This window comes from Musca domestica, unplaced genomic scaffold (assembly GCF_030504385.1).
Source record: "Musca domestica strain aabys unplaced genomic scaffold, Musca_domestica.polishedcontigs.V.1.1 13, whole genome shotgun sequence".
NCBI lineage: Eukaryota > Metazoa > Arthropoda > Insecta > Diptera > Muscidae > Musca > Musca domestica.
This window is the reverse complement of record NW_026712172.1, coordinates 786,219-813,133: the sequence shown is the minus strand read 5'-3', so window position 1 is coordinate 813,133 and position 26,915 is coordinate 786,219. Positions and strand designations below refer to the sequence as shown.

Genomic DNA, 26,915 nt, shown 5'->3' with positions numbered 1-26,915 from the left:
AACTAACGTCACTGGACGTAACAAAATCGGAAGAAAAAAAGAGCGTAATTGAAAAGGAACACACTCGAGCACACAGGAAATTTTACTAAAACTATAATTAAATCAAATACAAAACTTACTGGTTAACTATGATAAAGGAACTAAATGAATATATCAGAAATTGAAAACTTTGTGATAAGAACAAATATTGTAGAAGCCCATAGAATACAAATTAAATTAATATATTGTTCACCAGGACACAATGAAACTAACGGACAGGTACAAAGAGTGCATTCAACTATAATTGAAATGAAAAGATGTTAATAATATAATAAACAGTAGTCATCACAAAACTATACATCTATTACGTTAAGAAAATATATTTAAGTAAGAAGAAAAAAGTGTAAAAAGACTAAAGAAAAATTGAAAGAATTTGCTTAATCGGAATTAAGAAAAAGTTTTGATGAGCTTTATGAATCAAACAAAAGAGATCTGGGACGTGTCACTTAAGACAGGGGGCAGTTAACAATTGATAAGGTGAACACATCTAGAATCCAATTATGTATGTCTCGTAGCTTAAGACCATAAATGACCACCCGATCATAAAAATATTAAATATTTATTTTTATAAATAAAGAAATAAGAAACTGTATATAGCTCTTATTCAATGAAATGAATCATTTGTTTAAAATAAGAGAAAGTAAATTATAAATACTAAAACAATTGCAAATGAAAATCAGTTTACACCTAGACCTTAAACTAAGCGTAGGAAACAAATGCTTTCGGCATTTGTCAGTCCTTTGTAAAGTGTCGGCTTAAGAGAAAGTCGGCTTGTTTAAAATAAGAGAAAGTAAATTATAAAAACTAAAACAATTGCAAATGAAAATCAGTTTACACCTAGACCTTAAACTAAGCGTAGGAAACAAATGCTTTCGGCATTTGTCAGTCCTTTGTAAAGTGTCGGCTTACGAATATTAAAATAAAATTATTTTAATATGTTTAATCTTAAGAGTGATTTTACGAATAAATGAAGTAAAATATAATACATAATTTTTCTAGCTCGGATTGAAACACCTTAATTTGTTAAAAAAAAAGATAGCGTACACATGTATATATTTTACATGCGCTATCTTCTCCATCGACTAGAACATCCCAAGGCCATGTGCCCATACTCCATTCTCCAATATTAGTTCATAGAACTGAAGTCACTTCAAATGAACTGTGTGGAATTAAATCGGTTCTCAGGTGAGATCCAATTGCCCAACGACCCTACATTCATTGCTGAATTAAGGTTGAATTTATTGAGCCTTTTTTAAAAACATTATAATTGGAGAGAGCAACAATAATTGGGAGTAACATTTCACACTTTAATGTATTATCTTAATTTACAATATGGTAAAGCTGGGAAAAATTATGATTTATAATAAACTAGGTTAAAAATTCCTTTCTACCGGGAATATAATATTGTTGAACGGTTAAATCTCAATTAAACTCAAAAACTAGATAAAAACAGGAGAAGAGACATTGCTGAATTAAATAAAGCCCAATCGGTATATACCCTTATGAAACTATTCTTTTCTTTTTTATGTGGGCCCTTTATTATTGTTGAAAGTAATTTTACGAAACAACTGCTTCTTTGTTCCGGCTCTGTAAAATCACATAAATTTAAATTTGCATTTTATACCTAGATTATTCTTCTCTAAAAACCACAATGACTTTAAGGACTTCAAATAGAAAATAGAATAAAATTTCTAATTCACTATATAAGAGGCGACTGCCTTTCCATTTTATTACAATCCTTTTTAAAACATTTTTGATTGATTACTAATCCAATGATTGAGGTGCAGCAAGAAAGGCAAGGACGGTTGTTAAACCATTGGTCAATAACCCTCAGAATGAATGTAGTATTAGCAATAGAATAATATACACATCTGTGTATATATGATTATTTTCTTACAGGATTATTTGAGTGTTTTATTAGTGTATGTATATTCTAAACTTTCTCCGCCACGTTGATATCGTTCAAGTAATAGGTGAAACTGGGCCGGATGGATGGCTGTATGAATCAGCTGCAAATATCTATGGTTGAGTGATGAGACCTTATAGCCGTAATTGTTTAATTTGGGATAAATTCTCCAACTTTGTGTACCAAGCAAAATAGTAATGGAGAAAACTTATGAGGTGTAAATAACAGAATGATGATGTACACGTTTTAAAGTTGTCTCATTGAACTGTTTTGAAATATAATCGAATACTTCTAGGTGCATCTTGTAAGCCTATAGAACGGTGGTTTTTTGGACTTCAGTTGGAAACAATTTCTAATATTCTGTAATTTTTATTTTATAATGTATATATATGACATTATTATATTTTCAAAAGACATAGACGAACATGCAAAACATTTAAATACTATCATTTCTTTAGAGAAATTCAAATTTTATAAAAAAGAAGTGGAATTTCTAGGCTACGTAGTAGCAGAAGGAATAATTAAAGCTGATCCAAAGAAGAACGAAACTATAAAAGAATATCCTATGCCAACAGCAATAAGACAACTGAGAGGAATAACAAGATATAATAGAAAATTCATAAAAAAAAACTATGCAAAAATAGCAAATTCATTAATGAAGAATTTAGCTGGCAAAGGAAAAGTATCACAAAGAACATCAAGTAAAGTATTCATTGAACTAGATGAGGAAGGAAAGCAAGCTTTTGAAAATTTAAAATGTTCTTTGCAAAATGCAGTGGAATGAAATCAACAATATTATATCAAAAAACTCGCTTTCACAACTGACGCATCAAGGAAGCAGTAAGAGCAGTCTTATCACAAGATGGTAGACCCCTAATATTTATTTTAAAAATATTAGATATAAGCCAACAAAATTACGCAACTAATGAAAAAGAATTGTATTCTAATGCGTGTGAAGATAAAAAGGATTTTAACTAGGGAAGTCAACGCTTAGTCTGGACACACTTTCTGTTGTATAACAGATATGCGGAAAATAAAAACGATTTTTGTAATGCGAAATAAAAACGATTTCTAAACAATAAAATAACAATCTTCGGAAAGGAGAAAGGGTCATCATCAAGGCATATAATTTACTGGCGATGAAGTGGCCATTGGGAAAAATTCTTAATGTGTTTGCTGGCGACGATGGAGCCGTACGAATTGCTGATGTGAACACATCAACTGGAGTATACAAAAGGGCCATTCACATTCTTTCTCCACTATTTCCAGGAGAGCATAATGAATTATCCACAGACCAGACAACGCAGGGTGACATCGGTTTATAAAGGCAAGAATGTTAAAGATACCATTCCGAGGAAAAGAATGAAGATCGCAAATAGCCCGATAATGCTATCAGTATTATTAGCCTTGCTTATAATGCCTGTTGTCATATGCGACATGCTGAAAATAACGCAATTTCACAATGATTCGAGATTATACTTTGAAGGCTTAGGAAGAGTGAAACATAACACGGCAGAATGGAAAATGTTGGTGTATTACGATTCAACGTCTTTTGCATCAGAAATAAATTTGCTTTCAACCGGCTTAAAATCGCTGCAGCAGATGTGTCCTCTAATTCAGCAACACGAGATTTGTGAAATGTTCGTTACAGGAAAAGGAGTTATTTACCAACAGACGGTTTAAAAGATCATCAGTCAACATAGTTGGCAATATTGCGCGTTCACTTTTTGGTGTCCTTGATGCAGATTATGCGGAAGAAATCTCTAAATCCATCAGCAAAGCAAGAATCGAGCACGAGCACATGACAAGTCTGTTGAAAGCCCAAACTTCAATAGTTGACTCTATCATTAATGTCATAAAACAGGATGAAATCAACAAAAGATAAAAGATATTTCAGAAATGGTTGAGAAAATAAATAATGACGTGGCTAAGGAATATTCCCAGTTAAGAAACTCACAGATTGTCGGACTCTTGTCACCGTACCTGGTATTCTCCGCAATTAACCTGCAGAGAATAGAGTCTAAAGTTATTAGTGTACTTACTGATACACATAACGGCAAAATAAGCCCATTTTTACTGTCTCCTCATCAATTGAGAGAAGAAATTAAAAAAACAACAATAAAGGGATAAAGCCTCACCATTTTGCAACAACAAAATACTACGGTATCCCGAACAAACAAGCCAACACTGTTCCAGAAGAAATTAACGTTATCAAGGCTAATCCTCCAATTTCGCATGCTTTACCAACGGACGATGAGAACTTGATTGAGCTCTATAAACTTATGAGCGTCAGGGGTGCATTGACAAAACATGAAGTCATCTTCGAGGTCAAGATACTCATGGTCAATCAACAGTTCTTTGAACTGTTCAAGGTAGTACCCGTTCCAACAATAAGGAATGGCACTCTAATCGCCAATAAGCCAGAAATGTCATACTTGACTACAGATTGTCACAGAGACCAGTACATTCTTTTCCAACCTGAGGACATATCAAGATGCCTAAAATCAAAGAATGACGGATATATCTGTAAAAATCAGCGGTGCAAACTTCGGAGGAACGCAGTCGCAACTCCTGTGGAGTCAATATCTTTCTACTGCCAATTGCAACTCAACAGGATTATTGGATCTACAGTTTGGAGCCAATTGTATCATCAAAATAGATGGTTTTTCGCTACTTCTGTTGAATCTTCTATTGTATGCGGTCCGTAGACAAATCTTATCATCATCAAGAATGTCGGAATAATGAAGATGAGTTCCAACTGTGCCATGAAGGACGATTTTGTCACCATACAAGGACATTTTAAAGCCTCAAATAGCATACACACTTCTTATGTGAGATTAAAAGACATCCATTCTATAAGTACACCACAGGAAATAGAAACGATTTTAATGCGCACGATCACTACTTCTTACAAGATTCACTGTAAGTATTGGATAATATACAACGGCAGTTGAATGAATCAACTCTTAAGCATTTGCCACAACTTATCCATTCCACCAGTTTTCAGCATCGTGCAGTTAGCTACGCCTCATTATGTTGCTGCGTTATTATTCTGCTTGGTCTGCTGAGTTGGAGAATGCATTCAATGTTAAACAAACCAGCTCAATTTACACCTACTCCAGCTGTAAGAACTCACCAATCAGCGACAAATTCTGCTACATTTACTACTTGAGCACATACATACATAGTTATATTTAAGTTGTATTTCAGTATTATTCTATTTGCTCAAATTTCTAATTCAGCATTTGTATGTAACCCATCTATTAACATATCAGTAAATCATTTTATCGTTAATGTGACATATATTAATTTAGGTGCATTGACGATTTGCAATAATTAACAATTTAATTTCTTCACTTTTTATGAATAATATTTGGTCTAGTTTTACTTTATGCAAGTCATCAATTATGCTAAGAAAGTATTTGTATAAAAGAATGAAAATAATATAAAATATTGACAGTTGTCTTTCATGAAGCAACTAGAACTAATTTATGTTCATTTATTAAACATCGTCTTTCCTTAAAGTTTATGTGCTTGCAAGGAGGTTTTTAAGGACTATAAGTGTCACTTCAAATTTATGTGTTTGTACTGAATCCCACTAGTTCCGAGTTTTATTAACAATGCCAAAGGGCTACTGTAGTTTCAAGACTATCAGTCAGGTGACAGAGCAAACGAGAATTTTACCACGCCTCAATAAATTTTTGCTAAAAACGCACTATTTGCAATTTCTTATGGCTGACCTAATCAGTTAAGTAGCGCGAGGAAACCATTACTCCATGTTACCATACATGCATACTTTTTTACCCAACAGCGACATAACCTTTTGGTAATGAAAGTAGATCAAGTGAATTGACTTTTTTTTGGGGCCAAGAAAGGACGATCGTAAAATCGGCCCAACAAAAGATATTATTAAAAGATATACCAATTTCACTGAACATACCCTTAAGAAGTTCGGATGCTAATACAGCACCGCGTTTTCCGAAGCATCGGAATCGTGATAACCGGCCAAGACGTCATCAACGTACATGCGCTTCCGAAGGATATGTGCAGCTAGCGGATATACATTTTCTGTGTCATCGGCCAATTGAAGTAAAATCCGAATCGCAAGATAAGGGGTACAATTTACTCCGGAGGTTACAGTTTTCAGTTCAAAGTCTTGAACAGGTTTGTTGGGAGAATTCCGAAATTTCCGAACAGAATCGACCTGAATCTGCCTGTACATTTGCGATATATGTCGTTTTAATATAAACTTGAAAAGCCTCCATATTAGAATAAAAAGAACATATTAGAACAAACGACGTAGAAAATATTGTTAACACTATTCCCATTGGAAGTGTTGTTCGAGCCATTGAAAACTACTAGCAAATTTGTTGCTTGTTCATCCGGATTTATTACCGGATGTTGACGAAGGTAGCAAACTGTAGAGCTTACTGACGGGGTCGAAACCAGTCTCTTGTGGTCATTGAGCAATGAAATTTGCATATGACTTATACGCAGCGTAATATATACTTTCTGCAGATGTGATGTCTTCTATTTCAGAAAAATCATCAGAAAACCAAGAGAAGTGAAGTTGGCTTCAAATCTTACTATAGCATCAGTTGCTCTTGCATCTTCAAAAATCGTTTTTATTTCGCGTCTACAAAAATGGTTTTTAGTTTCTGCATATCTGTTATGCACTGTTATACAACAGAAAGTGTGTCCAGACTCAGCGTTGTCTTCGCTAGTTAAAATCTTCACGCACATCAACGGATTGGTATCTGGAGATTTTGGTGGCCATAGTGCGCTGGAAATAAAGCGAAGAACCTCAATTTGTAACCATTCTTGGGTGGCGCGTGCTGAGTGCGATGGTGCTGAGTCCTGTTAGAATGTCCATGGTCTGCGGCCAAAATGTTTGTGTGCCCAAGGCTTTAATACACCCTTCAGAATATTTTCGCGATAATGACGCCACGGTCGATTAATACGAACGGAGAAGGACCATCGGCTGTTATGGCGGCCCACACCATCACCATGGCCAGCGCTTCAGTTCTGGTGGCCAACCGAAGGTGCACATATTCAGCTGACCTCTTTGGCAAGTAAACACGATCATTTTGTTTGTTTACAAACTGCTGCACAACGAATGTTTACTCATCGGTGAAGACCAAATTCGGCAGTTCACCTTTTTCGGCTAAGCGAAGCAAATCTTCAACTCTTTTGAGTCTATTTTCTTTCTGTTGCGGAGTAAGTTTTTGCACTTTTGAATTTCAATGGCTTTATCCCGAGCTCATTTTTCCATATTTGCCGAATGGAATATTGCGATATGTTCAGCTCAGGAGCCATTTTTCGGCCACTGCAGTTTCGATCAAGTCGCTTCTTTACTTTTCGAACCATTTTTACTCGTGTTGCTGTTTTCTTCCGTCCATTTCCTTGACGTCATACTACGCTACCAGAATCGCGGTAACAGCATTATGCCAAAATTTAACAAACTCTTATTCCATCAAATTTTTAATTTGTTTGTTTTTAATTTGTTTATTGTAAAAGAACAATTCATCTCCAGTTGTGAAATCAAGAGGGCCCGAGCGAGTTATTTTGTTTCGGGTGGGGTATAATTTGTGGAGGTCTGAACAACGACGGAGTTTGTGAGTGCGTTCACTTCCGTTCTGAGACGGGAGAGTGTATCGGCGACCACATTTCGTTTTTTTTCTGTTTTAGATCAATTCACAGTTATCTTCTTCGATACGCGCTTTCCATCGCTTGCGCTTAGCGTTGTAGTTGCGATTGCTTAGATAAAAGATTAAGGGTTGATGATCAGCATAAATCCTTATTTTCCTTGTACCATTAAGGTATGACTGCAAGTTACCAAGTACCCAAACAATCGTCAGGAGCTCTTTCTCGTTGGTTTCTTCCGACTTGCTTAATGAACGCGATATGTATGCAATGGGTCTAACCTTGCCAATATTACCTTTTGACAAAACTGCTCCAATAACGTAATATGATGCATATGTCGTTAGATTGGATTTGGTCTATTCATATAATTATTTTTGAGAACGCCAGTGAGGCTTAAGAGGCATCTGTGGAGGCTTATTCTTAGCCTGATAGGACGTATTACTCGGCACGTTGTAAATTGGTACTGAGACTCGATTACTAAATGAAGGATTGCGAATTAATGAATTTCTAAAATCTACAATTTGAGTCTCTGGACAAGCAGAATATGACGCGGGCAATGTTTTCGGACGTTGTATTAGCAACATCCGGAAAATGTCGCCATTGAGACCCCGAATGAAAACATCTAATGCTCTATTACGGTAAGTTTCGCGAGAACGCGCACCTTCTCCTCTGACTACGACTCAGTCTTTATTTTATTTATAATTATCACAGTTCCCATTATTTAAGCTCATAGCAGACGGGGATGATGTTATTCAAACATGGAAGGACAAAGAGAAACAAGAAGTTATGAGAACGAAGTTTACGACAATGATTGACTCACACATCAATAAGATGAGAGAAGACGGGAGAGATAAGTTTATAAATAACACAGTGGAACACACTCGAGCTTTTTTGAATAAAAACAAAAATATTTTAATATTAAATGCTGATAAAGGGAATGTTACAGTTGCAATGAATAAAAATGACTACAGACAGAGAATGAATAATATAATAAATGACATTATGATATATCAACGTATAAAAAAGGACCCTACAACACATTTAATAAAAAGAAATAATGAACTGGTAGATGAACTGTTTAAAAACAATATAATTTCAGTTTTAGAAAAGAAAAGACTTAAAACAGACGTGGCCACAGCACCTAGATTATACGGACTTCCTAAAATCCACAAGGAAGATTACCCTTTGCGTCCAATTTGCTCATCAGTCAATTCTCCATCAATTAAACTCTGCAGATATATCGTCAACATTTTGAAAAATCTTACCAGCAATTCCAGATACAACGTCAAGGACTCTATAGCTTTTAAGGACAAACTACAGAAGGTCACCATCAAAAAAACGGAAAGAATGGTGTCCTTTGATGTTGTTTCCCTGTTTCCTAGCATTCCCGTAGACTTAGGAATTCGTTTAATAGAAGATAGATGGGACGAAATAAAAGAATATACAAATGTGACAAAGGGCTTATTTTTCAATATTCTTACTTTCTGCATCAAGGACAACCGCTATTTCAAATTAGACGACAAAGTGTACAAACAAAAGAGAGGACTTCCAATGGGTTCGCCGGCTTCTCCGATTGTAGCCGATTTGGTGATGGAGAAATTACTTGACACCTGTTTGGAAAAACTTACAACAAAACCGACGATTGTGACAAAGTATGTTGACGATCTTTTTGTGATTCTTGAAGCAAGTGCAATACAAGACACATTGACAATGTTAAACAGCTTTAATAACAATATCAAATTTACGATGGAGGAAGAATTACATGGAAGATTACCCTATTTGGATACAATAGTCTGTAGGAACAATGAGAAAATAGAATTTGATTGGTACCAAAAACCGACAGCTTCTGGCAGAATCATTAATTTCTTTTCAAAGCATCCGAAACAAATAATAATTAACACTGCTAAGAATTTTGTACACAGAGTATTGAATATAAGTGACGAAAAATTCCACAGCCGAAACAAAAACAAAATCAGAGAAATATTGACAATGAATAATTTTCCAATGAACATGATCAACAACTTTATTGAATATAGACCCACAAGACCAAAACAAGAAAAAGAGGAAAAAACATACAAGTCGATGATTTACATACCAAACATGTCAGAAAGGTTCTTAAAATCTAACATATACGACAAGAATACATTTGCAATAGCGCAAAAAACGAACAACACTCTAAAAAAGTTTTTCAGCGACACTAAAAGCAAAATAAACACCGAAGACAAACACAACGTAATTTAGCAAATTGAATGCGAGGGAAACAACAACGAAAAATATGGGAAACTGTATGTTGGGACAACAAAAAACAGACTTAAAACGAGAATGTCTGCTCACAAATCAAACATCAAATGCAGAAACGAAAATGAGACAAAAAAGACAGCTCTTGCTGAGCATTGCAGGAGAAATAACCACACACCAAACTTTGAGAATATTAAAATACTACAAACGGAGAGTAACTACAGCAGGAGATTGACTTTAGAAATGTTACATATTAATAACCTACCAACAACAAAGAGAATAAACTATAAGAGCGACACCGACAACGCAGCTTATTGCTACCGCCATCTCACACAGAAAAATAGATCGTGCAATATGTAAAACAACTCAGTGCAATATTTACCACAGACGATGATAGTGAAATTCTATCGTAGGTTTAAGTAAAACTTGACACTTTTATAGATGTTTTACATGTAAGCAATATATTTATTTTCTGTGTATTTTTCTGTTTGTCTTTTATCGTTTTGTTAAATAATTTAATGCTGTGATAACATGAAATATAAAAATCAAAATGTATTTTTGTAGATCTCCCTGAAGATGCAATGTAACCCATTGCGAAATATCGGATTTTAATAAAGAAAAAAACCCAGACCTAAAGCTCAAAGAAAGACTTATTTATTGAAATTACATTGGAAAAGGTCGATTAAAAAAACAAACTTGAATTATATATAATTAATGAAAATTGGTGATTGTCTCTAGCACAAAATTCGTCGATTTTCATACCTTTCTTATTTAGGCGGTGTAACTGGTGCTCAAGGGTTCGTATGTCTCTTCTGTCCGCATAGTGTAGTGAGAGACACTCTTTAATTTTTATCCAATTACTATCGAAGATATTATAGGATATGAGTGCAGAATCTGCTGCACCCCCTTATTTGCTAGGGAACTTATTTGAAAAACTAGATTGTTTCGTCCCACAATTATTTATATTTTTTATTTATTTATTTTTTTCGATTGATTGATTGGTAACACTTTTATCTGTTGTGATTCCTCTTTTATTTAAAATTCCGTTTCGATTTTGCACTACTGGGGACTTTATCTTTTTATTACTTTATTATTTTTTTTTTTTAATTTTTTATTAAGGTTTTACATTTATTTTAATTTACTAAAAAAACTCCCCTTCACTGTTTTAAAAGGATTTATTTTTGATTTCAATTTTCTAAAAAAATGTGCTGTTTTCAATGTTAATTAATTATTAGAATTTTTTCTCTTTGATTTTCTTGTTAATTTAATTCCACTTCACTGTTTTTATACCCTCCACCTTGGAAAGGAGGGTATATTAACTTCGTCATTCCGTTTGTAACATCCTTAAATATTCGTCTTAGACCCCATAAAGTATATATATTCATAATCAGCATAAAATTCTAAGTCGATTTAACGATGTCCATCTGTCTGTCTTTCCGTCTGTCTGTCTGTTGAAATCACGATACAGCACACATTATTTGACGTAGAGCGCCAAAGTTTAGCAGAGCTATTTGCATTGTGTCTAGGATGGTTGGTATTGAAAATGAGATATATCGGTCCACGTTCTGGTATAGTCCCCATATAACGGTACCTCCCTATATTCGGTATTTTGATGATTTATGCCACATTTTTCACGGATTTGTCTGGAAATTGGTATTTGTAGGTCATAACGGGTCCCTGAGCGTGTGGCAAAACATTGCATGTATAGGTCCACGTTGTGGTATAGCCCCCATATAAAGGTACCTCCCGGTATTCGGTATTTTAGTTTTTTTTTGCCACATTTTTTCACGGATTTGTCTGAAAATTGGTATTTGTTGGTCATAATGGGTTCCAGCTCCGGTGGCGAAACATTGTAATTATAGGTCCACGTTTTGGTATAACCCCCATATAACGCTACCTCCAGATATTCGGTAATTTGATGATTTCTGCCACATTTTTTTCACGGATTTGTCTGAAAATTGGTATTTGTTGGTCATAATGGGTTCCAGCTTCGGTGGCGAAACATTGCATGCATGGGTCCATGATTTGATATAGCCCCCATATAACGGTACATCCCGATATTCGGTATTTTGATGGTTTTTGCAACATTTTTTCACTGATTTGTCTAAAAATTGGTATTTGTGGGTCATAATGGGTCCTAGTTTGTGTAGCGAAACATTGTAATTATAGGTCCACGTTTTGGTGTAGCCCCCAAATCACGGTACCTCCCGATATTCGGCATTTTAATGGTTTTTGCCACATTTCCTCTGTTTCTTTTACCCTAAGGTTATCCAGTTGACAATCATCAAGATTGATTCCGTCCACAACACAGTACCACATATGGATTGCACCCTATATCCTGACATATCAGTCGGGGCTCAACCAGAACAGGAATGCCATGGAACACTAGTGGTGGCTCTTAACTTATCTAAGGCCTTTGATACGGTCAATTATGCCAAGCTGTTCAAATCTCATAGAGTGGAACAGGGAGTTCCCCAAGGTGGGGTGATATATCCGGATATTTTTAACATCTACTTCTCCGAGATCTCCATCGAAATCGTAACTTATGCGCATGACTGTACGATCATGGCGTCGGGTCCTGTCGTTGAAGACATATGCGTCAGGGTGAACAGCTATCTCACGGAGCTTGCGGCTTCCTTCCATACGAGGAATATGAAAATATCCACCACCAAACCAAATACCACATAAACGGCGAAAATGAGAACAGAACTGAATGTGCAGGTCGAGGGGCACATAATTCTGATCATTAACTATCCAAAAATCTTTGGGGTCACATTCAAAATCATATTCAAGTCGTCCGCGCAAGCCAAAGCTATCTGCGATAAAATGAAAAGTAGAAAAGGGTCTTAAGACGGCAGCCGGCAGCATTTGGGCGAGGAAAAGGAAACCATGTTGACCTCTTATAAAGCGATAAGTCGGTCTGTGGTTAGCTATGCGGTACCAGTGTGGTTTGCGAATACGAGTGCAACGCAATGTAAAAGTATTCAGCATGCCTCCTCATGACCCCTGTGTATCATATACATGAGGAGACGAAGATTCTTCCCTTACGTCAGCATAATCATTTATTTGTAGTACTGCTTGAGTGTTACCGAGAGAGCCATCCTAACCATTATATGGTGGACAGAACTCCTCCACCCAGATATGTTAGGAAGGGCCTGAATGATCTAGAGTGAGGTCCAACTATACAAGAGAGAGCCTCTAGATCAAGAAGCCTATCAATCGGGTCTAAATATCATTCATACTAATGCAGTCGCAGATGTAGTTATCCTGGGAGTCCACCCCGGGCACGAATTGATAAAGATGTGCGAAAAGTATGCCCAGCGAGTGATACAGGCCCGCACAATTCACTGTATCTTATCAACTATCCAACCCAACTCAGTCCAGAAGAGTGGGTTGCAGAATTCCTAAACCTGGACATCAAAGCAGATCCAAATTAGCAGTTATTAAACAATACAATATACACCACTGTTACAACAACGTCTTTAGTGTACATTTAAATTATTGTCCCAGTTAACCCTGACGATTGATCAATTTGAATAAAGAACCTTAACCAGGGCAACACTTTTGTATGTAAACGCTCTATAAGGGCTCTTGAGATGTTTTGTTTGTTTTTGTACGTATCTAATCATTTTTTCTGCTGAATTTGTAATGTTGTATTTGTATTTTTTGAGTGTCAGTCAATACGTAAGACACTGCTGCCAGTTTTGACGAAAAATTGAATTCGGAATTTCCTGAGTTCAGGTTTTTGTTTTTTTAGAAAATGTTTGAAAATATTGTAAAGGATAATTGATGGTCCAAATCTTTTTCCTATAAAAACAAAACTTGTTAAGTGGTATTACAGTATTTGCCAGCTAATGTTGAACGTGAAAGACCGAAATTATTTTCATAACATTATACCAAAGGTTATTTAAAACATAAATCAAATTATTATGACAACATTAAATATTTCGCGAAAAGATAAACTCAAGTATTTATTTATTTATAAATAAATTATAAATAACGTCATATTTAAATATTTTCTATTTATTGAATATTGTCTATGTTATGTTGTCTATTTTATGTTTCTTTAAATACATACATTTGCGTATTTTAATTTTTGACATTTTTGAAAAAGGTTTGATTTTTTTATAAAATTTAGCTGGTAGCTCTAACGTACTTTTGTATTTTGCAAGGTGCAGTTTACTGATTTATACCCACCGGAACTTTAATATTTGTCACTATAATTGTTAGCTTTGGAGTATTCTTTTTTTGTCTAACCGAAAATCAGCGATGGGTGTGGTACATGTCGCATTTGTTTTTGTTACACAGCTCTTGCAAACTTCTTCTTAATAAACATTTATTTTCAGGGAATATAAAGATTATTATAGGTAAAATTGTCTAAAAAGTTCATTTTAAATTTTTATCAATTACATTTGTAGTAAAAATACGAAATTGACTTACTCATAAATTTTCCGATACATCAAATTGTTAACAAACACATTTCTTTACATAATTTTTTTTATTAAGAGCTGGGCCAAAAATTACATTATTACATAAACAGGTTTTATAACGTTTTTGAGTGTAAATATGACAAATATCTTTATCATTTACAATAATATTTTACGCATGTGTATTATCATCTTCCACAAAGTCTTTTGCTTGCTCCCGTGTAACACAATCAATGTGACTTACTTTATTCCTAAAACGAACGCCATAGAACTTGTGGGCATTTTCCAACAGCTCCGGTCGAAACGTGGTTGTAATGAACTGTGCTTTATCACTCAATTCATGAATCATATCTGCAACTGCTTTTCTATGCTGTGCATCCAATGCCTGTAAATGAATGAAATATTATTTACAGCAATGTAAACACATATGAATATATAGGTTTCATTATCCTAAAAAACATCTATATATAAAAGAATGTTTATAACTCAAAAATGGCTTTACCGATTTGTTCGAAAATTGGTGAAGAGGTAGGAGACGGATATGGGATACTATTTTTACCTTAATTGTATCAAAAGTTTTTCAAAATTCATTTGATTGTGCTGGTCGAACAGATACAGGCAGAATTCTAAAATTTGGGAGGAACATTTGGTATAAAAATTAGGATGGAAAACTAGGGTTGATATAAGGAGGTGGTTTTAGAAATGTGTACTATATGTAAGAACTGTACTAAATGGTACTAAAAAACAAATATAAAATACCAAAAACGAGGGAGATATCTAAGAAAAATTACAAATAAATGATTTATTTTCCTGGAATATATGGAAGATTCCAAAACTCTGATTTACACAACAAACATAAATTGCAGATAGGAACACAACAATATATTAAAATGTTTATTATTAACATTAAAAGTAAAATTCCGATAACTCACTCAATGTAATATATAGCATTGGATGTGATGGAACAAAACATGAAAAATAAAAAAAAATAAATGATTACTGGGACATAAATCAGACATTACATTATGGAGAAAAAACACTTGCAAACGTAGCAATCACATACCAAACTTTGACAAAATACGAATATTACAATCTGAGAACAACTACAACAGAAGGTTAACACTGGAAAAAGCTACATATTAATAACATACAACAAACAAGAAGATTAACTATAATAGCAATACCGATAATACCGCTTATTATTATCGACATTTGACGAAGAAGAGATCGTGCAATACGTAAAAACGTGTTATGTTTTCTTAAATAGATTACGCCTGCAATTAATTAATTACAAAATATAGAAATACTTTGTTGTAATCAATAACATATAAAACTTACAATGACCTATAACTGAACAGACTATATTATTGAAAATGAATAATATTCTTGCAAAGATAAAACGCGGTGGTTATTTATTTTTTATAAATGTTTTATTAATTAGAGAACAAACTTCAAAAATGGTAGGTACATGAAGGAGGATCAAATTTGAAAGAAAAAATATTTTCTACAAAAATAAGCATTCAACAAAAAATGCAAACATATGTGAATGAAACAATATTAAATTTACTGAGTTATTTAAAAAAAAATAAATATTCAGAGTGACACAATACCCCCTCAAACTCTACGTTTCAATTGTAGTTCATATCGACGCTTTATGAATTTGCATGTATCCAATAATTTTGTAAACATGTCTGCTACTTCCGACTCTCTTGATATATGTTGAAGCTTTATTATTCCGTTGGCTATGTAATTTCGTGGAAAGTGATACTTCACATCAATATGTTTTGATCTTTTGCTGTCAGAATTCTGCGCTATGCCGATACATCCTCTGTTATTCTCATACATTATAACGTTCAAATCTATAAGAATTCCTCCAAACATCATAACTGGGGGGTATGTGTTCGGCTTCACTTGATGAGGTTGCAACTATAGTTTGTTTCTTTTGCTCCATGATAAAGGGCAAGAGAAAACCTTGAAAATAAACACACTTACAGATTTACGGTCTGTGTTATCTGAAGCCCAATCTACGAACCCAATACATTAGGCATCCCAGCATTTCACAACATGGTTTATCCGTTAACTCTTGGGTTTCTATTGGAAGAATCTATGCCTTTTCCGTTAGACTTTTTGTAAGATTGCACTTTTATTGAGAATTTTTCAAGAATTTATATGTAATTTTTCTGATTCATCTTGATTGTGCTATTAGTTCTATCATATTTGATGCGAAATAGCCATTTGGACTTCAAATCTTTATGGTTGACAGGGTGTGAAACCAAATCCCAAACACGTTTTTCTTCAGTAGAGTCAAACACTTCCATCACAGCTCTAATCCAATTTTTTTAAAGGAATCCCTAATGATTTCGTCATATGTTTTAGGCTCCACTATACACTGGGAAATTGCAGAATTGGTATTTCCTGTTATATAACCTATTAATTCGCCCTTAATCTTTCGCTTCTTCTTGGCTCCAATGAAACAGTTTCAGAGTTTGGTATTTCAGATTGCGAAGCCGTTAATGGGAGTTTCTTTCATTTTCGTTAATATCAGTTTCTTCATTGACAGAATCGGTATCGTTACCATTTTCTGCAGAAACCAATTCATCATCTGAATTAATTTAAACATTACTGAAATGTTCAGCAGGAACGGGATTCTCCACACATTCCCCCTCTTGCTCGTTGCTGCGGGATCTTATAAGCGATTGAGGATTTTTTTTTCTAAATCTGTTGCAAATAAGGAAAACAGTCATCGACAGAACGAACATCTCTTGCAATAACTATGTTTCTGGTCTTTGGATACCACAATCTGAATCCATTACACGGATATATCCCATCATTACCATTTCTTGTGATTTTGAATTTACTTTTTTCATTTCTGTTTAGCAACCCAGACAAATGCCTTACATCCAAAAACTCTTAGTTTTGATATGTTAGGATTAATCTTGGACCACAATTCGAAAGTTGTATTTTTATCAAAAAGAGATTTGCAGAGGCTTCTGTTTGTAAGATATGTTGTGGTTAAAGCTCATAAGGGTGACCCATTCTTGAGTGCCATTCCATTTTCTGTTAATTTTGGCACTGAAAGCAAGTTATCCCGAAATCCTTTAACATATGGGACACCTTTCATTGTGATTGGTGTTTACACATGTGATCCGTCGCCCCAGAATCTATTTTGAAATCTTCAGACTTATCTTTAATTATCTTACCATCAGGGATCGCTGACATGAAACAAATTTACTTCGAAGCTGACGCTGTATTAGCCTTTTTATTTTACAAAAAAACGCGGCAATTCTTTTGTTTATGGCCCTTTTACTTACAGCGGAAACACACACCAAAGAATTTTTTCGACTTCTTCACACTACTAAATGCAGATGTCGTGGAAGTATCCATGTCACAACGATTTTGCTTCTTCGTATCATCTGCTAGTAGCATTTTCTTAACTATTTCGATATATAGGTTTTCTTCATTCATATTTTCGAACGCGGCCACTGCCGAGTCAAAAGCTTCTGATAGCGTGACGAACAGTTGAACAGCGGCATCTCTTTTATTCACATTTGCTCCAGAAGTTTTTAATGTTCCGTAAAAGTCCATCAAACAATAGTAAATGTTCCCGCAAATCACCACCAGGCTTCATTTCCAGAACCGCTAATGATTTTTTACCAATGTCTGACTCGTAACCTACTTCTTAGCAAATGTATTTTGCAGAGCAGACCACATCTCATTCGCTGTTTTCTTGTCGCGATCACATTCCAAATAATCATCTGTTATTAGGCTGATGATTGTTGTCTTAGCCTTTTTATCCTTTTTAGAGAATGCTTCAGCTAAGTTTTTTTCGGCTATGGCATCCAGCAAATTCAACTAATCCAGATACATCCGCACTCGAAAATTCCAGTTCTCAAAATTAATGTTGCAATTCATTGGACTGACTCTTGCTTAATATCGTCCACAACCTCTTTTAATATTCTTGCAGATATAAAACTCGATGGTTATTTATTTTTCATAAAAGTTTTTTTGATTAGAAAACAAATTTGAAAATGGAAATATGGTATATATGGAGAATAAATTTGAAGTAAAGAAAAAATATTTTCTACAAAAAATAGGTATTCAACAAAAATGCTAATGTATGTGATTAAAATAATATTAAAATCACTGAGTTATTTAAAAAATTGAGATATTCAGAGTGTCACAACAGAATAACTACAACAGAAGGTTAACACTGGAGAAGCTACATATTAATAACATACCAACAAACAAGAAGAATCGTGCAATACGTAAAAATGTTATGTTTTCTTAAATAGATTATTCATGCAATTTAATAATTTCAAATATGGGAATACTTTATTGTACAAAAACAACAATAATGGGATTATGCTTGACCATTTTGCAACAACAAAATACCATGGTATCCCGAATAAACATGCCAACACTGTTCTAGTAATCAATAACATATAGATAAAGTGGGCTAGTTTTATGGGGCCATACCAAATCCGGAAGCTATAGAGAAACAATTCTACTATAAGGGTTGTTTACTATTTTAAAACAATTCCACGGGAAATCTGTTTGTAAAAAAAAACCGAATATAGGTGGGTACTGTTGTATGGAAACCGTGTATTATTATGGACAATGCTCTGACACAGGATGTAATAAAAATACCAATTATAAACAAACCAGTGCGATGGTGCTGAGTCCCGTTGGAATGTCCATGGTCTGCGGCCAAGATGTTTGTGTGCCCAAGGCTTTGATACACCCTCCAGAATATTTTCGCGATAATATTTGGCTTTTATTCCAATTCTGAGGTCGCTTACTACGAGCGGAAGCTGTTAGGGCAGCCCACATCATACCATGGCCGGCGCTTCAGTTCAGGTGGCCAACCGATGGTGCACATTTTCTGCTGACCACTTTGGCAAGTAAACACGATAATTTTGTTTGCTTAGAAACTTCTCATCGGAGAAAACCAAATTCGGCAGTTCACCACCTTCGGCCACGCGAAGCCACTCTTTAGCTCTTTTGAGTCTATTTTCTTTCTGTTGCGGTGTAAGTTCTTTCACTTTTGAATTTCAATGGCTTTACCCATGCTCATTTTTCAATATTTGCCAAATGGAATATTACTATATGTTCAGCTCACGAGTCATTTTTCGGCCACTGCGGCGCGGATTTAGATTAAGTCGCTTCTTTACTTTTCGAACCATTTCAGCTGATGTTGCTGTTGTTGTCCGTCCACTTCATTGAAGTCGGCCTACGCTACCAGTATCACAAAAAGATTTATTTACATTTAAATGCTGGAGTGCTTCACACTATCACGCTTGAATTCCATTACGAATAATTTTTTTTCTTGAAAATTCTCACCAAAACGCTTTTGTATGCTTGTAAACAATTAAGAGCTGTCACTGGAATAATTAAACAGCAGTCGGACGAGTGGCTAAGAAATGACAGCAGTCTGAAGTTGGTTGCAGTTTTTTCATCTCACCCTGTAAACATGAAAGTATTATACAATTCATATACATTTACGCGCTGTATGAGTTAGATATTTCTTTCGCTAGGTTAATCACGGATGCAGAGACCGTAGTGAGCGGATCGCCGCTGGGCATTGGTTGTTGTAGGTTTGCTCACCTTGGTACACATACATATGTAGTAGCAGAAGACACTCAGAACCTTTGCGTTCTCTTTTTTTAGTTTTTGAAAGCAAAGAATCAAGGAAAAAGGTGATCTCATTGTTGAAAAATACAAGAAAAACATTTCAACCAGCAAAATCATTTAGTCAAAAACGAATGCAACTTGTTATACCCTCCACCATACTATGGAGGGTATATTAACTTTGTCATTCCGTTTGTAACTCCTCGAAATACTCATGTCAGACCCAACTAAGTATATATATTCTTGATCAGCGTAAAATTTTAAGTCGATTAAGAACTGTCCGTCTGTCTGTCTGTTGTAATCACGCTATCTTTCAAACGTAAATGGTTTTAGCGACATTATTCACCGGAATTGTTTCAACTTTGGTATTTGAATTTCGAAATGGATAATACAGCCTATGACAGAAAATTATCTGTGCAGGTCCACGTCTTCGTATAGCCCCATATACCGGTACCTCCTGATAATCGGTATTTTGATGATTTTTGCGACATTATTCACCGGAACTGTTTCATATTTGGTATTTGAGATTGGTAATGGAAACTACAGTCTGTGACAGAAAATTGTCTGTGCGGGTTCACGTCTTCGTATAGCTCCCGTATAACGGTACCTCCCGATATTCGGTATTTTGATGATTTTAGCGACATTATTCACGGAATTGTTTCAAATTTGATATTTGAAGTTCGAAATGGATACTACAGCCTAAGACAGAAAATTGTCTGTGCAGGTCCACGTCTTCGTATATATATCAGTACCTCCCTATATTCGGTATTTTGACGAGTTAAGGTACAATACCCACCGAAATTGTTTGACATGTCGTATTTGACGTTCGTAATGGATGCTATAGCCTGTGACAGAAAATTGTCTATGTTGGTCCAGGTCTTCGCACAGCTGCGATATAACGGTATCTCCCTATATACGATATTTTGATGATTTTAGCTACATTATTCAAAGTTTATTTCAAGTTTCGAATTTGAATATGGTAATGGCTTATTATAAACAAGGCCTATGTAGGCCCACGTCGTATAGACCCCAATATAACGGTTATATTCGGTATTTTTAAAATTTTAACAGAATTTTTTTTTTTTTTGGTTTTATTTTTTGAAAATTTCCAAATTCGTTCCAAATGGTGGAGGGTATTTAAAGTTCGGCCCGACCGAACTTACTGCGTTTTAACTTGTTTTATTTCTTATTTTGTTTTATTTTCCTTCATTGCTCTACATAAACTCTTTCTTCGAAAAAACTTGTTTGGATATTAATTGCTGTATTTTTTGTTCTCTTTTTGCAAAGGAATCAACTCCAACATCACATACATCCCCCCTCATTGATTGCGCCGTCGCCTCAAGATCATCTTTCTTCATCAACAACATCAGCAAACTTACGTACTGTTCAGTGAATTTTTTGGAAAAATAAGTGAAGAAGTGACAATTTTTATTTTCTTCGCGCCATGATAGAGTAAACAGTCCAACAAATTTTGCTTTGCAAAAAAAAATCGATTACAATTTATTTTAAATTCATTTTATCGTGATTAGTTTGTTTTTAATACATCAAATTTATTACATAAAATTATTTGTTTATTTAATGAACTGCCGCTGTAGTGTGCGCAATTTTTTGTTCGGTATTGCAATGTTCCCCACATATTTCTGCATTGCCGAGTGATCTCTTCTGTATCTTACATAACTCATTTATTCAGTTTGTAACTAAAAACTATACAAACATTTTATTTATTTCTCCAAAACTCACTATTGGTTAGTCCTTGATCGCTCTACTAATACTGCTTGTGTTTTATTCCTCTTCGTGCTGTATTTGTTATTCACCACCCCACAGTGGGTTAAAGAGGTAAAATTGTGAATTTAAAAAAAATAAAATTTTTAAACATAATATTTAATTTGGCCCGGTCTGCGTTGCCGGCCCTTAGTTTTTGTCTATTATGCATATTTGTCAAAGCATAATTATTCAAAGATATGAATGTTATAAATGTTGCCCGGTCCGCGTTGCTTGTGTTTTATTCCTCTTCGTGCTGTATTTGTTATTCACCACCCCACAGTGGGTTAAAGAGGTAAAATTGTGAATTTAAAAAAAATAAAATTTTTAAACATAATATTTAATTTGGCCCGGTCCGCGTTGCCGGCCCGCGTTGCTTGTGTTTTATTCCTCTTTGTGCTGTATTTGTTATTCACCACCCCACAGTGGGTTAAAGAGGTAAAATTGTGAATTTAAAAAAAATAAAATTTTTAAACATAATATTTAATTTGGCCCGGTCCGCGTTGCCGGCCCTTAGTTTTTGTCTATTATGCATATTTGTCAAAACATAATTATTCAAAGATATGTTATGTTAGTTACTACGCTTATAACTTAAGAACCGCTGAACTGATTTTAATGATTCATACAAATTCGGAATTGTCTCCTATCCGAAAAGGATAATATACAAAAAAAATCACGTAAAAATGTGATATATTAACACTTTCATTTTGACTTTTGAAATGTACAATAGTAATGTTTTATTTTGCATGATTTTTTTCCATTTTGACTTACTTTTTTCGAATGTACATTTGTAGTGTTTTTTATATTTTACTAGCTGACCCTGTCCGCGTTGCCGGCCCGTAGTTTTAGTCTATTATGCATATTTGTCAAAGCATAATTATTCAAAGATATGACTGTTATAAGTGTTCATGTACTGGTCGATTAATTTTTAGTTTTTAGTCAAATGAGCAGTAATTTGGAATTTACTGTATTTTGTACACCTCATAATTGAGGGCTGAATGATTTAAGAATAGCCAAAGTTAATTACTTTTTTAAACCCATTAACACCTCAGATTGTGCATTAGAGTTCTCATAAGTCCGCCAAAAGGTGGACTTGTGGGGGTACTATTACATGGAGAAAATTCTAAAATTTGTAGATATGTTGAAATTTTTGTGTACGATTTTCACCCCCCCAAATACACATTTTTAGCCAAATCCTTTGAAATAAGGTAAAATCAGGAAGTACCTTCATATGGGCACTACTGCGAAACATCGACCTACATTGAAAACTTTCTTCACCCCTTATAATCCAAGATGACAAATAGAGGCCAAATCGAAAATATAGCAGAACAACATAGCATGTCAAACTGAACGAAATAAAGAATAATTTTTCACTATATACAATTTTTCACCAAAAAATGAAATAAGTGCGAAATACGATTGTAACTAACATCTACCTTTCAACTCCAGGGCCTACATCGTGCTTCAGCTGGAAGATGCGCAGACATTTAAACAAACAAAAATGACCGAAAAAGACTAATGGGGCTCATTTCAAAGCGTGGACCTACTTCTTTCATGTGACAATAATCCTTCCAATGAGAGCTCAAAATGCAAAAATTTTTGGGACTACAATCAGTAAAGTACCAAATATAAAGGGTGCAAAATAGTAGAGCGAATGGAACTTTTAGTAAGAAAAGGATTTCTATCCTTCCAAAAATTCTTCCCGAACATTTAAGATACCTTAAATCGCTTTTGCATGACCTGCAATATGATATATGATATCGATCATAAATAACCATTGTATGATTTAAGCTATTTTTGGAGTCTTCGTCATTTTCTTCTATTTTTGGCCAAATATCTTTGTTTCTAAGGGAGTAGAAAATTCTCGGAGTAGGGCTCATATTGATCTTGACCACTAAAAAATTGTATTTATGCTACCCTGGCGTAAGGAACCATCGTACAGATAATTGCCACATAGAAATTTATTCATGTAAAGTCCCCACATTGGAGTATCTTTCACATCTAATGTGTGGTCAGAAAAGAAAATTTTGTATTCTATTGAATTTGTAACCCCCAAGAGAATATTGGTTGGGAACGTAGATATAGATGTACATCCCAAATCAAATAAATTGTGAAAAACAAGAACAAATTATAAATATAAGAAAGTAGCACGGGACCGAATATTTGTTGAATCGTCATTGAATTATACTATGATGAAAAATATGGACTTTATGGCGTCTCCAATTTACAATTTAAATGACAAATAAAATTAGTTCCCATCTTACGGTAATTGGAGTAAAATAGTAATTATATTTGATTTGAAATCAGTCTGCCCTCAATTATGAGATGGATAAAATTATTTTTACTTATATAAATCACGTGAATTTTTTTCAGTTTGACATGCTATGTTGTTCTGCTATATTTTCGATTTGACCTCTATTTGTCATCTTGGATTATAAGGGGTGAAGAAAGTTTTCAATGTAGGTCGATGTTTCGCAGTAGTGCCCATAGGAAGGTACTTCCTGATTTTACCTTATTTCAAAGGATTTGGCTAAAAATGTGTATTTGGGGGGGTGAAATTTCAACATATCTACAAATTTTAGAAATTTCTCCATGTAATAGTACCCCCACAAGTCCACCTTTTGGCGGACTTATAATGCACAATCTGAGGTGTTAATGGGTTTAAAAAAGTAATTAACTTTGGCTATTCTTAAATCATTCAGCCCTCAATTATGAGGTGTACAAAATACAGTAAATTCCAAATTACTGCTCATTTGACTAAAAACAAAAAATTAATCGACCAGTACATGAACACTTATAACAGTCATATCTTTGAATAATTATGCTTTGACAAATATGCATAATAGACTAAAACTACGGGCCGGCAACGCGGACAGGGTCAGCTAGTTGTTGATAAAAATATTTTTTTGGATATTTTCACCCAATATTTGGCATGTTTTTGTGCTCTTTAACGAGAAAAATATCGGTATTTTAGTAACTTATCTTAAATGTTTTGCATCTGTTAAAGAAAACAGTACGATTTTTTAATGAGGAATGCGTGCACCATACAATCGGCACACTCTGATTTTTTTGTATTTTTTATTTTAATTGGTATTTTAAATATATATTAATTATTATTTGGGAATTATTATTAATTTTATTGCATTTTCTCCGTACATTTGCTTCTAAATAACATTTTTGTTTTTTTTTTGCTAAATTTTTGGAAAGTTTTTTTATCTTCTTTTCATCATATTTGTTTAACTCAGAGGGGCTCCGCCAATGGAAGTAATACGCCGAATGCGCCGAGCAGTGGACCGTAGGGTATATGCAATAAAAATAAATAAAACACCAATAGTTTTTCTTAATATAAATAAAATATTTATTGCTAATTTTGGTAAGTGGCAATATGCCTATCTATGCACAAAGATATTTGCATTGCAAACGATATTGTGGGTGTTGTCTGTCCGAATGACAGTGAAATACTACAAAACAAGTGACAACTATTTAGTCGTTAAAATGTCAAAGGCGCTAGCACAAGATGCAATAAACACCAGGGCGTATATTTTAACGAATAATTAAGGACCAAACCAGGGGTCAATAAAAATCAATATTTAATGCGATTCTAAAATAAACATTCTAAAATAAACATAAACACAATTAAACTTAATCTAAATAAGTTCCGATGGTTAGTACCGGATGCATAATGAAGTGTGAGCTTTTTATTTGAACAAATGTAGGGAATGGAAACGCAGATGAATCTGCAGTAACAGATTCGGGATCAATCTCCGCTACAACGATAATATGAAGTCGCAGATGAGTCTGCAATAACAGATTCGGACTTCAACCAAGCTACGTTTTTCCCGAAAGGATATTCGCGAGGCTGATTTCATGCGGAGGTTGTCTTACAACATTATTTAAACATTTTATTTTTTTTCCAGATATCCATCCGATTAATTTGTTTTTATGAATTTAATCAGCTTCCTCTTCGACATTTTATACAGCGATTTCGAATGAACCAAATTAGATTTTGGATTCTCGACTCCAATACAGAATATACATTTCGAGGGACGAAAAACTCGGGCTGAAGCTGAAAACAATGATTTTGATGCGCTTGACGAAGCCTTTTGAGTCAGAACGGGAAACAAACTATTCGGTTTTAATGACTCGCGATGTAATAAATAGCGATGACGTTGACCACATTTCAAACAACTATTTTTATTTGTACAATTTACTAGTTTATGTCCCTTTAGCAAACAATTTATACAACAATTAAGCGAATTTGAATTATGAAAAGGAATGTTTTTTTCTCTCTTTAACTTTTCAAACACACGACCACTACGACCTTACTTCAGTCGGGCTTCATGATTCCGTCTTCGAGTCCTCGAGTGTTTGTGCCTTACATTGTAAACATTACACGTTCGTGTGAAATTACTAATGTAAATCTCGTCACCTTTTTATTATAATATGAATAAAGAATCCACATATTTATTTGAATAAGAAACTAAAACGATCGTGTTTTATTTCTATTTATATTTCTTTCCCTTTTTATTGGAACGCAATTTCAGCGCATTAACATTTGATCCTGCCGAGCCGGATTCATCTTCTCGGACTAACATTTGGTCCATGAGACGGATTTTCCAGCCTAAAATTTACAGTCCATTTGATTCTTGATTTTTGGATTCTGTGTTCGTGTGGAAGAAGTAAATAGGAAAATTATCATCATCAATAACATCATCATATTCCTCTATAAACAAAAGTTAAGTGCAGTGCATTTATATTGCATTGAGTCCGCGAAAAAAAAACAAAGAAGGAACAAAAATATTACAACTATAAAAAGGCCACTTTACAACGCGTCGCGGAGTTTCCTTTTTCGTTTGTGATCAAAGATCTTTCATAAAGTCATAGTTTATTAGAAAATTTAAACATGGAGATCTTTATTTCTTTGAATTAGAGGCCCGTAGCTCGAATTTAGAACAAGTATGGAAAGCAATGGATGAGAGTTTCGAATTGTGCAAAAAGTATTTAGAAACGTCGGATGCAGCAACACAACCGGATTTTGATAACGTTTATTTAAAATATAAGGAAGCTTGGTAAAAATATATGGTTTGCTTAAGTCATTTGAAAAATAGGCTGTCTAACGTTATTCGATCGAAAAAGTCTTCCTTGAACTCCTCTCGTAGTAGTTCGTTCGCATCATTACGCAACATCCACGTGATCTTCCCTTAGAAGCACATTCTCGTGATGTTGCTTTAATGAACTTGAGCTCTTCTACACACACTTCTCGTGAAGTGGGA

At 34.4% G+C, this 26,915-nt stretch overlaps 1 protein-coding gene across 2 annotated transcripts in view; it reads right to left on the bottom strand.

Annotated features, from left to right (window-relative positions):
• Positions 1-14,305: 14,305 nt before the first annotated feature.
• LOC101890560 (structural maintenance of chromosomes protein 3) overlaps positions 14,306-26,915 on the bottom strand; it is a 254,949-nt gene continuing 242,339 nt past the window's right edge. For both annotated transcript variants that reach the window (XM_059118472.1, XM_059118473.1), the window contains one exon: positions 14,306-14,638. In XM_059118472.1, the coding sequence (XP_058974455.1) occupies positions 14,426-14,638 (213 nt within the window). In that variant the 3' untranslated portion in view covers positions 14,306-14,425. The remainder of the gene's footprint in view (positions 14,639-26,915) is intronic.